Source organism: Mustelus asterias, chromosome 12 (assembly GCF_964213995.1).
Source record: "Mustelus asterias chromosome 12, sMusAst1.hap1.1, whole genome shotgun sequence".
Taxonomy (NCBI): Eukaryota; Metazoa; Chordata; class Chondrichthyes; order Carcharhiniformes; family Triakidae; genus Mustelus; species Mustelus asterias.
This window is the reverse complement of record NC_135812.1, coordinates 97,983,245-97,996,937: the sequence shown is the minus strand read 5'-3', so window position 1 is coordinate 97,996,937 and position 13,693 is coordinate 97,983,245. Positions and strand designations below refer to the sequence as shown.

General features: G+C 43.8%; 1 protein-coding gene across 1 annotated transcript in view; it reads right to left on the bottom strand.

Annotated features, from left to right (window-relative positions):
- LOC144501720 (dynein axonemal heavy chain 17-like) overlaps window positions 1-13,693 on the bottom strand; it is an 832,067-nt gene that overhangs the window by 12,715 nt on the left and 805,659 nt on the right. Inside the window, exon 76 of the mRNA XM_078225682.1 lies at window positions 5,834-6,013. Within this exon, the coding sequence (XP_078081808.1) occupies window positions 5,834-6,013 (180 nt within the window). The remainder of the gene's footprint in view (window positions 1-5,833; window positions 6,014-13,693) is intronic.

Below are 13,693 nucleotides of genomic sequence, written 5' to 3'. Positions count from 1 at the left end.
GGCAGCCAATTTACTCTTAGGGGGCAAGAAGGTCATTCAAACCTTTGAAGAGGCTGCATGCCTCCAATTTAACAGGATTTCTATACGAAACCACAGTTGACCAGGTTTACAAGATATTGAGAAACTTGACAGCTAAATATATGGATGTATGACCAGATTTATAAGATAAATGCCTTTGTGGCACTACTTGTAGCCCAAGGGAAGCAATAGGTTTTCTTAACCCAACAAACCAACCCTTGTAAAGCCACTCACCGATCTCCACAATCATCCCCAGACCCCTGTTCACCAATAATGATAATGTTACTGGACTAATAATCAAGAAACCTGGGCTAACAAGGATATAATCTGCCCAGCAACAGGTAGAAAGCCTAGCGATAGCAGTAGCCAGCATTCAAAGGGAATGATGAGATTCGACCTTTCCCTGTAACAAAGCATCCAGACAGAATCAGCTATAAATAGCTCTATCATGAGGAAACAGCTTAAACAGATGATTGAGAGGTTAGTGGAGGGATACAGATGTTAATTTTGAGAGTCACGGAATGTGAGAGACACAAACAACCCAAATATACAGAAGGGAGAATTAAAGAGGAACCAGGATATAATTTTAAGATCTGAGAGTCTGAGAGACCAGGTTAACACCTCACACCTGAGAGGCCATTTTAACATCCATGAGCCTGAGAGGCTAGTTTACTGCTCAAATCCTGAGATGATGTGTAACTTCATGTGTAACTTTCTGTAACTTGATTTCTGTGTCTCTGTGCCCTGTTTGAGAGCACATTTCCACTCCATCTGACGAAGGAGCAGCGCTCCGAAAGCTAATGGTATTTGCTACCAAATAAACCTGTTGGACTTTAACCTGGTGTTGTTAAAACTCTTATTGTGTTTACCAAATCCTGAGAGGCAGGTTACATCTAAGAAGTCTTAAAGCCAAGATAGAGCAGAGACCTCCATAAAGGCAGTTTAAATATCTTCACTGGACCAGGAAAAGGTGTTTCGCAGACTTGATCATCCGCTTTGTATTGTGTGAAATCATAGAATCTTCATAGAATCCCTACAGTGCAGAAGGAGGCCATTGGGCCTATCGAGTATGCACCATCCATAATCCCACACAGACCCTATCCCGGTAACCCCACGTATTTACCTTACCAGTCCCCTTGACACTGAGGGGCAATTTACCATGGCCAATCAACCTAACCCGCAAATCTTTGGACTGTGGGATGAACTGGAGCGCGGAGGAAACCCACGCAGACACAGGGAGAACGTGCAAACTCCACACAGACAGTCACCCGAGGCGGGAATTGAACCCAGGTTCCTGGCGCTGTGAGGCAGCAGTGCTAACCACTGTGCCACCATGCGTGTGGTAACTATAAACTGGATTTGACTTATTTATTCAATTTGGATATTGTTTGGGAACAGGGAAATCTTAAGGAGTTCAGGGATCACAGATATATCTTGGAACAAGGGATAATTCTATACAAAGTGTGTGTGTGTTTGGTAACTCGTATATTATTTGTCTTAGAGTATTAAAGTGCATTTGTCTTTTCTTTAATTCAATAGTGTTTAGTAATTGTTACACGATGATTGGGCTGGTTATTCTTACATTCTAAAAGCGAAATCATACATCACCATGAACTGGTGTTTCAAGTTCATAGATTCATAGAACCCGACAGTGCAGAAAGAGGCCATTCGGCCCATCGAGTCTGCACCGACCACAATCCCACCCAGGCCCTACCCCCATATCCCTACATATTTTACCCACTAATCCCTCTAACCTACTCATCTCAGGACACTAAGGGGCAATTTTAGCATGGCCAATCAACCTAACCCACGCATCTTTGGACTGTGGGAGGAAACCGGAGCACCCGGAGGAAACCCACGCAGACACGAGGAGAATGTGCAAGCTCCACACAGACAGTGACCCGAGCCGGGAATCGAATCCAGGTCCCTGGAGCTGTGAAGCAGTAGTGCTAACCACTGTGCTACCGTGCCGCCCAAGTTGGGACATCCTCACCGATTGCATCTGCACGGTTCGTAACGGTGCACAGAGAATCTTGGGGCGCGGTTTGCACTGTCAAGCTGATGGGACAGGGCTGATAGATCCAGCAAGGGTGGCTCTACTGAGATCGGAGTGCCATCTTTAAAGGGTGCCTCAATCAGCATTAGAAATAAACGTCAACTCCTCACCCCCATAAGCACAGGATGAGCCCCGCGAGCCCCCCCATCCCCTCCGCAAACCAGGCACCAAGACACTCCCCTCCCCATCAGGTATTCCCCCAACCTCACAGGCGTCCGGGCACACACTGTCACATAGTCCCTATCTCTCAGGCCTTGGGCATGCCCCGCCCTCCTGGGCACTGCCCAGGCACGTACCTCACCACCTGGGCTATACTTATTGGTGTGTTCCCGGCTTGATCATCACAACTAGCTTTTGTTTTTGAAAACCAGCAGTGATTTGCGCTTGGGTAGCATTACACCGGTTGGTTAGTATGAACCATTGAGTGCAGAAGGAGTGGTATTAAGACCACTAATGATACTTAAACATATTCCAATATATGCAAATCAGGCCCACAACCTTCCTGTGCATGAACCTGATTGCATCATCAGAGAGGGACTAGGCAGATTGGATTCGGAAATCTCGCCCGCACAAATCCTGTTTTCGGCCTCTCATGAGTTTTAGTGGCCATTAAGGGCTTTGCGTCCACAGCTAACACGGCTGCTAAATCGCAGCCCTCTAATTTCACCATGCACTAATTCTATCTGCTCCAGGAGAAAATGTGTCAATCAGGCTGATATCTCGGTGGGGAACCTGTTCAAATAAAAACTCCAAGACCATAAATTCCTTTCACTATCCCCAAACTGTCCAATCTTGCTCCAGTATATATCACAGGCATTGTGTCAAAAAGCTAGTCAAATCTCACTAAAACATAGGCTTAACCTTTTGCTCTCATGTCAGTTCTGTAGAGTTGGGTCCTGACTTTGTGAACCTGACTCCCAAAGAAGTGCCCCAGAAGTTCAAATTTTTGTTCTGGGATTGGGGGGTGGAGTTGTGGTCATTGGAGTCGTGCCCGCTTTTTGTGGAAATAATTCTTAGACAGGCACAGTGGCTGCCAGGTGTAGAGGAGAACTAGGTGAAAGGCTGGCCTCAGTGCTCCAGCATGTTGTCCCAACTGTGGGAGGAAGAATGACACAAAAACAGCTCCCCCAGCATTCAACCCTCACACCTCCTCACCCTCCTCACCCTCATCCCACATTCTCCAGGCCCTACTCATATCATCTCATGCCCCACCTCTGGTCCTGCATACCCACCTATGGCCCTTTGTACCCTCCATATCAATATATACCCCTCCATCTAACCCCATGGTTCCTCATATTCTCCATGCCAATATATGCCCCTCCATTTGCATGGCCTCCCGCTAACAATGCCAACTAATGGCAACCCATGCCTCCTCACCGACCTTTTGTCCTCACACCCTCCATGCTAACTCACTTAATATCTACAATGAGCAGACTTCCGGTTTCGTGCCGGGAGTAAATAAATCTCTATTGAAAATAACTTCCAGTGATAAAAACCTATTCACTGCATTTAGCTTTGATGAATCCCTTATAAGAGCAAGTATTTGTATCCATAGTTCCACTTCAATGATGTTAAGAGCACTTGGAGCTGTCAATTAAACTTAATTGAAGGGCACCCTACTGTGATAATGATAGGTTGTAAAATAAGTCATTCAGCACCAATCCTATGATGATAGCCGTCAGACTTGTATCAACAGATTGAAACAGCAACCACTGATTTTTTTTCAACACTGCAGATTCTAAATGTTTGAAGGGCAGAAGATGTAACTGTCCTGACAGCTCCAATTGGCAGCACCCCTGACAGTTTCAATAAGGTTCACAGTTCCAATGAGTTTATCCAGATTTTACACACATTCGTGTCTACTTCTTAAAAATCACAAAGGGCACTTGACCTCTGCCAAAAGTGTCCAGTGGCCATGTCCAGAAGGGTGCCTTACCTCTCAAAGAGGGTAACCTACTCCAATAGAAGGTCTAAAATGTCCAGAAATTGTATTTCCCACTCCCTCCTTGTGCAAATCAGATCTGACAGATAACTGCATTTATAACTGCATTTTCACACGTGTAGCTGCCTCCATGAACCTTGGATGTGTGAACATCAACCTCACTCCGTTCCTTCCCTAAGAATCTGATGGGAGCCAGGTTCAGGGGTGGAACTTCCAGACCGGAGTCTCAGGTGCTATTTCCACAAAGATGGAGAGCCTTTCTGCGCAAAAGTTCAGTTAGTGTTTGTTAACTGAAACACTGTTATTTATAGAATTGGGAGGCATTTTACTTTAGAAAAGCAAACAATACTTCGTTATTTAAAAGTCAAATTTTCAGAATATCTGGTAGAAATTGGACTTCATCGCTCCTGATTATTGAGTTTTAAAACAGGAATGCAGGGGTCTAATTTAAACAGCCAATGCTCAATATCATTGGAAAAACATAGGACACTATTTTGGCTTCAGATCAAATCAACTAGACCCTTGCATACATTAAACGAGAGTCTCTTGCTCTGTATTGCGACTAGGTTTGGCTGTTTTGTGAGCCTGAACTTGAAATCTCCTATTAAAACACTGGAGATGTAACACCTACCCCTCTACCTCCTCTCTCTTCACTGTCCAAGACCACAAACGCTACTTCAGGTGAAGAAACAATTGTGTATATGTCTTTTAATTAGTATTCTGTGTTTGCTGCTCAAGTGCAGTATTCTCTGAAATAGGGAGACCAAACACAGATTGGGCAGCCACTTTGAAGAACATCTCCATTTAATCCACAAGAATGACCCTGAACTTCAGTAGTCCGTCATTTTAATTGTCTACCTTGTTCTTAAGTTGATATCTCTATCTTTAGTCTATTTCTTTGGTATTTCAAAGAAACTCAAGGTAAGTTCGAGGAATTGAATATAGGCACATTGCTGCCTTCTGGATTCAACACTTGAGTTCAACAATTTCACATCATAATCTTTGCTTCCCCATTTTGTTTCCTTTTCTTTCAATGTACTGGACTTAATCTTGATTATCTCACTTTTGTTTTTAAATGGCAGCTGATCCTTATTATACCATTCATACTCCCTCTGGGCCTTCTTCCTTTACATGTCCCAGTACCATTCCCTTTGGCAGTGACTCATCAGTTATTTAATGCCTCCCCATCTTCTGCCCTTTACAGACTTTTGCTTTTATCCTTTTTGTATCCTCCTCTATTTTACCTCCATTAAAGCTTTTACATTTCTAACTTCCTAGTTCTGGTGAAAACTATTGACCTGAAACATTAACTCTGTGTCTTTCTCCACAGATGTTGCAAGACTTGCTGAATGTTTCCAGAATTTTCTGTTTTTATTTGAGATTTGGCTGATTTAGCATGAAGGAAACCAAGCTGGGAACTGGGAAATGCCAACATACCCAGTCTGAAGTCTGAGGAAAGAACAGCACAGTCTTGTAGAATGCATTGTAAGGCCAAAGATGGGTGATAGATGTTCCTGGGAATACAATGGAGGAGGTACCACAGAACTGTTAACTGACATCGAGATGATTAAGGGATGATTATGACCCTCCTAACTCCACTACCAAATGCAAATTCCAGGACAATTTCTGTTGATCTACTCATTAACCATGGAATTTTATGTTATTTGTTTTGCAATCTTAACATGCTTTTATACAATGCAAGACCTATGGTACCACAATTCATGAAGACTGGCTGCTGAGAAGAACTTGTAAAAAGTAACAAAGCAACAATTTTATTCTGATATGTGACAATAGTGCACCACAGTTTAGAAGCTTACCTTGTAATCAGAATTGGGTGGGATAGGGAAACCTGGTGCAAGCAAAAGTTCTCCGTCCAGCATTTCATTTTTAATGTATTCTTCCAGATAGGTACGACACAGTTTACGATCCCAGTCATCAGTGATGTGACCTCCATACATTATTTCACCAAAGAGATAGCGTAAGTCATCCCAGGGAACCTGATATTAAATGGAGTTTTTTGTGATGGAAAAGTATAGTTGGTGAGTTCATTTTGTAAATAATTGAAGAAAAATATTAATGCTCTGGCATTATTATAGGATTTAGCTTCTTTATTCCACCCAATAGATCAACAATGCCACAAATCTTAGATATTGCTATCCTGTGATTCTACAAACCATCCAACCCTTCTGTTGTCAAGAAACCAAGGAATTGTAATTTTCTTTTGGTAATATCACTGTCATATTTCTAATGTACCGAAAGACAGGCTGTTGGGGGTTGTAATTGTAGTGATTGGAGTAATAGACAGAGTGACTAAGTATCTAAATCAAGTAAGAAATTGTTTTGATATGTTAATGAACTAAAAGGGACTTCAATCAGAATGGTTAGCTCATTGGCTGGATAACTGGTTTGTGATGCAGAGCGACGTTAACAGTTGGGTTTAATTCCCATACCGGCTGAGGTTATTCATGAAGGCCCAAATTCTCAACTTGCCAGTTGCCTGAGGTGTGGTGATGCTCAGGTTATATCACTACCAGTCAGCTCCCCCCCCAAAGGGGAGAGCTACCTTTGGTCATCTGGGACTATAGCGGCTTTACCTTTTTACATATGGCAATCAGAGGCGTAGTTTCAAAGTGGATTGTTTTAGTTCAAAACGGGATATGTATAAGTTGTAATAGGTGTAAGTAAAGTAAGGCTAAGTTTACTTTTTAAGAGTTAAAGTATAGAAATGGGTTTAATCAATTCTGGGAATAAAGCACTTTTGAAGAGATTGGTTGAGACAATAGAGAAATCAAAGAGAAGGAATGCATTTAAGGAAACACTGAAGCCTATGTAGGGGGGTGGCTGGTCAGATCTCACAGAAGATAGCGTGAACAATGTCGGACCTGGAAACCATTTGCTGTCAGCCCCAGAGGACACCACAAGAGAAAAAGGATATTGTGTGGTAAAAAGTACTGGGATTCTATAGATTTAATAATCTATAGGGATTGTTGCTGAACAGAAAAGTCAAAGGTTAGCTCTGACGGTAGTTTAAGGTAAGATGTTAAAGTATTGTTTACTGTGTGATGCCATTCTTGTGTTGAAGTGTACTTTTGTTTTAACCCTCTATTTGCTAATAGATGTTTATTTTAAGATAAAATCATCACAATTGGTCTGAGACATAATTTCTTGATTTTGGAACATCCCATAATATTATACCAATGCAAAAACTGGTTGTCAGCTGTTTCAAGTTTCCCTTTGGGATTTGGATGCTTCAGCATTTGAAAGTGTCAGTTAAATAAAAAGAACTTCAGATCATGGGGGCGTTTCTCCCAGCCCGCTGCGCTGGTCCAGTAGCGTAACGGGCCGGGAGGCTGTTTAGCGGGCTCCTCGCTGGGCGCCACGGCTTCCGCGCATGTCTAGCTCCACGTTTTTTGGAGTCATCAGCTCCGCGCAGATTTCCATATTTAAATCTGCATTTAAGTGTCATTAGCGGGCCTGGGACTGAAGTCTCCCAAGTGATTCCCTCCAGTGGGGTTTACAACAGCTCCCCACTAATGGGAAACTGCCCCCCCCCGCCCCCCCCTGCTGGAGGTCATGGAGGCACCCCCCAGGTGGTCGGGGATAAGGGGAGTACCACATGGGCATTGCCAGCCTGGTCCCCGGCACTGCCCAAGGGGTAAATTGGCACTGCCCATTGGGCATCAGGCAGTGCCAAGGGGGCAGGGCCTATTGGGGCAGTGATTGGTGGGGGTGGGGGGGTTCCTGCTGCCACTCTGAATAAGGATCACTGGAAGAGGGAAGGAAGGGAGTGATCGGAGCAGGTGGGACATCAGGGGGCCAGTGATCGGGGGTGAGGGGTGGAGAGACAGTGATGTGGGGTCGTGGGGCTAGCCAGTGATTGACAGGCTGTAAGTGCGGGGCTATTACACATGCGCCGATCTCTGCTCTGACAGATTGGTGCATGCGCAGTGGCCCGCTCAGCGCTATGTTGCCAGCCTCTCCAGCGGGAATAGGCCCCGCCCACTGATTTTCACTGTGAATCTCGCAGGGCACTCTGCAGTGCTCAGTATGGGAGATTAATTTTGAAAATCCTGCTAAAGAAAACAGCTGGAGTTACTCCAGTTTTTAATTTCTTTGGGAGAATCACCTCCCTCATGTTTTGAGAGTGATTATTTTGTCCTAATGCCACTAATTTGGTGGAATTCTTTGAGAACATTACGTGTGCAGTGGACAATGGGGAACCTGTGGATGTGGTGTATCTGGATTTCCAGAAGGCATTTGACAAGGTGCCGCATCAAAGACTGCTACATAAGATAAAGGTGCACGGTGTTACGGGTAATGTATTAGCATGGATAGAGGATTGGTTAACTAACAGGAAGCAAAGAGTGGGGATAAATGGGTGTTTTTTTGGTTGGCGATCAGTGACTAGTGGTGTGCCTCAGGGATCAGTGTTGGGACTTCAATTGTTTACGATTTACATAGATGATTTGGAGTTGGTGACCAAGTGTAGTGTGTCAAAATTCGCAGATGACACTAAGATGGGTGGCAGAGCAAAGTGTGCAGAAGATGCTGAAAGTCTGCAAAGGGATATAGATAGTCAAAGTGAGTGGGCGAGGGTCTGGCAGATGGAGTACAATGTTGGTAAATGTGAGGTCTTCCATTTAGAACATAGAACATAGAACAGTACAGCACAGAACAGGCCCTTTGGCCCACGATGTTGTGCCGAGTTTTATCTGAAACCAAGATCAAGCTATCCCACTCCCTATCATCCTGGAGTGCTCCATGTGCCTATCCAATAACCGCTTAAATGTTCCTAAAGTGTCTGACTCCACTATCACTGCGGGCAGTCCATTCCACAGCCCAACCACTCTCTGCGTAAAGAACCTACCTCTGATATCCTTCCTATATCTCCCACCATGAACCCTATCGTTATGCCCCCTTGTAATAGCTCCATCCACCCGAGGAAATAGTCTTTGAACGTTCACTCTATCTATCCCCTTCATCATTTTATAAACCTCTATTAAGTCTCCCCTCAGCCTCCTCCGCTCCAGAGAGAACAGCCCTAGCTCCCTCAACCTTTCCTCATAAGACCTACCCTCCAAACCAGGCAGCATCCTGGTAAATCTCCTCTGCACTCTTTCCAGCGCTTCCACATCCTTCTTATAGTGAGGTGACCAGAACTGCACACAATATTCCAAATGTGGTCTCACCAAGGTCCTGTACAGTTGCAGCATAACCCCACGGCTTCTAAACTCCAACCCCCTGTTAATAAAAGCTGTAGGCCTTCTTCACAGCTCTATCCACTTGAGTGGCAACCTTTAGAGATCTGTGGATATGGACCCCAAGATCTCTCTGTTCCTCCACAGTCTTCAGAACCCTACCTTTGACCCTGTAATCCACATTTAAATTAGTCCTTCCAAAATGAATCACCTCACATTTATCAGGGTTAAACTCTATTTGCCATTTTTCAGCCCAGCTTTGCATCCTATCTATGTCTCTTTGCAGCCTACAACAGCCCTCCACCTCATCCACTACTCCACTAATCTTGGTGTCATCAGCAAATTTACTGATCCACCCTTCAGCCCCCTCCTCTAAGTCATTAATAAAAATCACAAAGAGCAGAGGACCAAGCACTGATCCCTGTGGCACTCCGCTAGCAACCTGCCTCCAGTCCGAAAATTTTCCATCCACCACCACCTTCTGCCTTCGATCAGATAGCCAGTTACCTATCCAATCGGCCAACTTTCCCTCTATCCCACACCTCCTTACTTTCATCATAAGCCGACCATGGGGGACCTTATCAAACGCCTTACTAAAATCCATGTATATGACATCAACTGCCCTACCTTCATCAACACACTTAGTTACCTCCTCAAAAAATTCAATCAAATTTGTGAGGCACGACTTGCCCTTCACGAATCCGTGCTGACTATCCCGGATTAATCCGCATCTTTCTAAATGGTCGTAAATCCCATCCCTAAGGACCTACCATTTTGGTAGGAATAACAGCAAAATGGACTATTATTTAAATGGTAAAAAATTGCAGCATGCTGCTGTGTAGAGGGACCTGGATGTCCTTGTGCAGGAATCTCAAGGAGTTGGTTTGCAGGTGCAGCAGGTAATTAAGAAGGCAAATTAAATTTTGTCCTTCATTGCTAGAGGGATGGAGTTTATAAACAAGCGAGGTTATGTTGCAGCTGTATAAGGTGCTGGTGAGGCCACACCTGGAGTACTGTGTAGAGTTTTGGTCTCCTTACTTGAGAAAGGATATACTGGCACTGGAGGGGGTGCAGAGGAGGTTCACGAGGTTGATTCCGGAGTTGAGAGGGTTCGCTTATGAGGAGAGACTGAATAGACTGGGGCTATACTCATTGGAATTCAGAACAATGAGGGCAGATCTTACAGAAACATTTAAGATTATGAAGGGAATAGATAAGATAGAAGCAGGGAAGTTGTTTCCACTGGCGGGTGAAACTAGAACTAGAGGGCATAGCCTCAAAATAAGGGGAAGCAGATTTAGGACTGAGTTGAGGAGGAACTTCTTCACACAAAGGGTTGTGAATCTGTGGAATTCCCTGCCCAGTGAAGCAGTTGAGGCGACCTCATTGAATGTTTTTAAGGCAAGGATAGATACATTTTTGAACAGTAAAGGAATTAAGGGTTATGGTGAGCGGGCGGGTAAGTGGAGCTGAGTCCACAAAAATCAGCCATGATCTTATTGAATGGCGGAGCAGGCTTGAGGGGCCAGATGGCCTACACCTGTTCCTAGTTCTTATGTTCTTATGCTCTAGTTTACCCCCCACCATAAATCCATGTGGTGAGGTCATCCGAGTTAGTAGAGAGTGTCCTTTTCATCTTGGGGCCCAAAGTTTACATTTAACCTAAAGTTTTAGTGCTTTTTAATACTGTAGCACATATGATTTTAGACAGTTCCAATATTCAATTAATTAATAAACCCAGGATTAAAAACTAGTCTCAGTTATAGTGATGATGAAACTGCCATCAGTTATTGTTAAAGCCCATATGGTTTATTACAGTCCTTTAGGTATTCTCGTTTGTGATTTCAATGTCCATCACCAAACAACTGATTGAATTGGATGAATTGCAAAGGACATAGCTGTTAGACTGGGTCTTAAGAGAACCAACAAGAAAAACCTACTTGATCTCATTCTCATTATCCAACAGATGCATCTATCCATGACAGCATTGATGAAGAGTACAGTTGTGCAAATGAAGTCCTAGCTTCACATTGAGAATACTGTGCTAAATGGGATAGATTTTGAACAGAACTAACAATGCAAAACTGGGATCCATGAGGTGCTGTGGGCAATGAGCAACCATAATCTGTAACCTCATGGCTCAACATACTCCCACTATTACCATTACCATCAAGTCGGGGGCTTCGATAAAAAGCACCGGAGGACATGCCAGGAACAGCACCAAGTAAACCTAAAAATGAGTTTTCAATCTGATGAAGTTGCAACACATAAATATTGCAATCAAAACAGTGGAAGTAGCATACAATAAATAGGGTTAAAAAATACCGCAAACAACAGATCAGAAATAAGTTCTGCAATCCAACTGCATGCAACTGAAAAAGGCTGTAGACAATTAAACAACTAACTGGAAAATGCCTCACAAATAAGCGGCGGCACAGTGGTACAGTGGTTAGCACTGCTGCCTCACAACGCCAGGGACCCAGGTTCAATTCCCAGCTTAGGTCACTCTCTGCGTGGAGTCAGCACATTCTCCCCGTGTCTGCATGGGTTTCCTCCAGGTGCTGCAGCTTCCTCCCACAATCCAAAGATGTGCAGGTTAGGTGGAGTGGCTATGCTAAAATTGCCCTATAGTGTCAGGTAGACGAGCTAGGGTAAATGCATGGGATTATGGGGATAGGGCCTGGGTGGGATTGTGGTTGGTGCAGACGTGATGGGCCGAATGGCCTCTTTCTGCACTGTAAGATGCTATGATTCTATGAAATATCCCATCCTCAATTATTGGGGAGCCCAGCACATCAGTGTAAAAGATAAGACTAAAGCATCTGCAGACATGAAGTGCCTAGTAGATGTTTCCATCTCACTCTCCTGGGAACAGCAGCATTACAGATGCCAATCTTCAGCAAGTTTGATTCACACCATGAAATGGCTGAAGGGACTGGGTACTGCATAGGCTATGGGCTCTGACAACATTCCGTTAATAGTACTGAAGAGACTTGCCTTTCAGAACTAGCCATGCCCTAGGCAAGTTGTTCCTGTATTGGTATCCACCCAGAAATGTGGAAAATGCCCCATCCAGAAAAAGCAGGCCAATTCAATTCAACCAATTACTGTCCCATCAGACTACTCTCAATCATCAGCAAAATGATGGAAGGGGTTGTCAACAGTGCTATGTCTAGCACTTACTCAGCAATAATCTGCTCTGTTTGGGTTTCCACCGGGCCACTCAGCCTTGGTCCAAACTTGGACAAAAGAGATGAAATCAAGAGGTGAGGTGAGAGTGACTGCCCTTGACATCAAGTATTTGATCGAGTGTGGCATCAAGGGTAAGCTCCATTGGTTGATGTCATAAGTAGCACAAAGGAACATGTTAGTGGCTGATGGAGGTCAATCTCAGTTCCCAGATATCTGCAGGTGTCCTCAGGATAGTGTCCTGAGTCAGGTATCACTAGCTGCTTCGTCAATGACCTTTGCAGACCAAATGGTCATGGGATGATGTGGCTACAAATGAGGTCACGTGTTGGGAGTGCAGGACTTATCCCTGGGAATGTGGGCAAAGTTGAAGCATAAAGTAGCTGCTAAGCTAGTGAATAAAATACTCTTCATTATAAGTCATTGTTGTCAGTGTTTCAGAAACTCAACACATTTACATAGCCATGATGTGGAGCTGCCGGTATTGGACTAGGATATGCACACTAAGTAGTCTCACAACACCAGGTTAAAGTCCAAAAGTGCTACCAAATAAACTTGTTGGACTTTAACCTGGTGTTGTGAGACTACTTAACATTTACATAGCGTCAGGAGTTAGCATTATGGCATAAGCACTTTGCCACATTGTAGACAGTTGGGAAAAGTTCACAAAGGAGTAGCTTTTTTTTACTGCGTCTCTGCATTGTCTGACCAGTCAAAAGAGGTACAGGTTTATACTTTATTAAACCTAGTGGACTCTGAGGCTGTCGAGAAATTTGAGTCATTGTTTTTCAGACGTAAAAAGAGACCCTGAAATAATTCTTTAAAAGTTTGTGAATATCTGTCTTCTGGTAAAAAATATAACCCTCGACAGACGTGTGTTCAATTCAACAAACCAAACAGCAGATGAATCAATACAATCTTACATAACAACCCTGAAAATCTTAGCAAGGAAATGTGCCTTTGAAACTCCCATTGATGAACTAATCACGGATCAAATAGTTTGTGGAATTCACAGTGATTTAGTCTGCAAACATCTGCTGCGAGAGAAAGATCTAACATTTTAAACAGCCATCAGTATCTGTATGTTAAGTGAACAATCAGAAAAAAGCAGAAATGTTATGTGGGAAATAGAACTATTTGCAGTATACGGTGCACCCTGCTCCAACTGCAGTGGCCAGCAACTCTACCCTATCCAGCCCCTTCATTATCTTATATGCCTCTATAAGATCACCCCTCAGCCTTCTAAACTCTAACGAGTACAAACCTAATTTGCTCAATCTCTCCTCATAA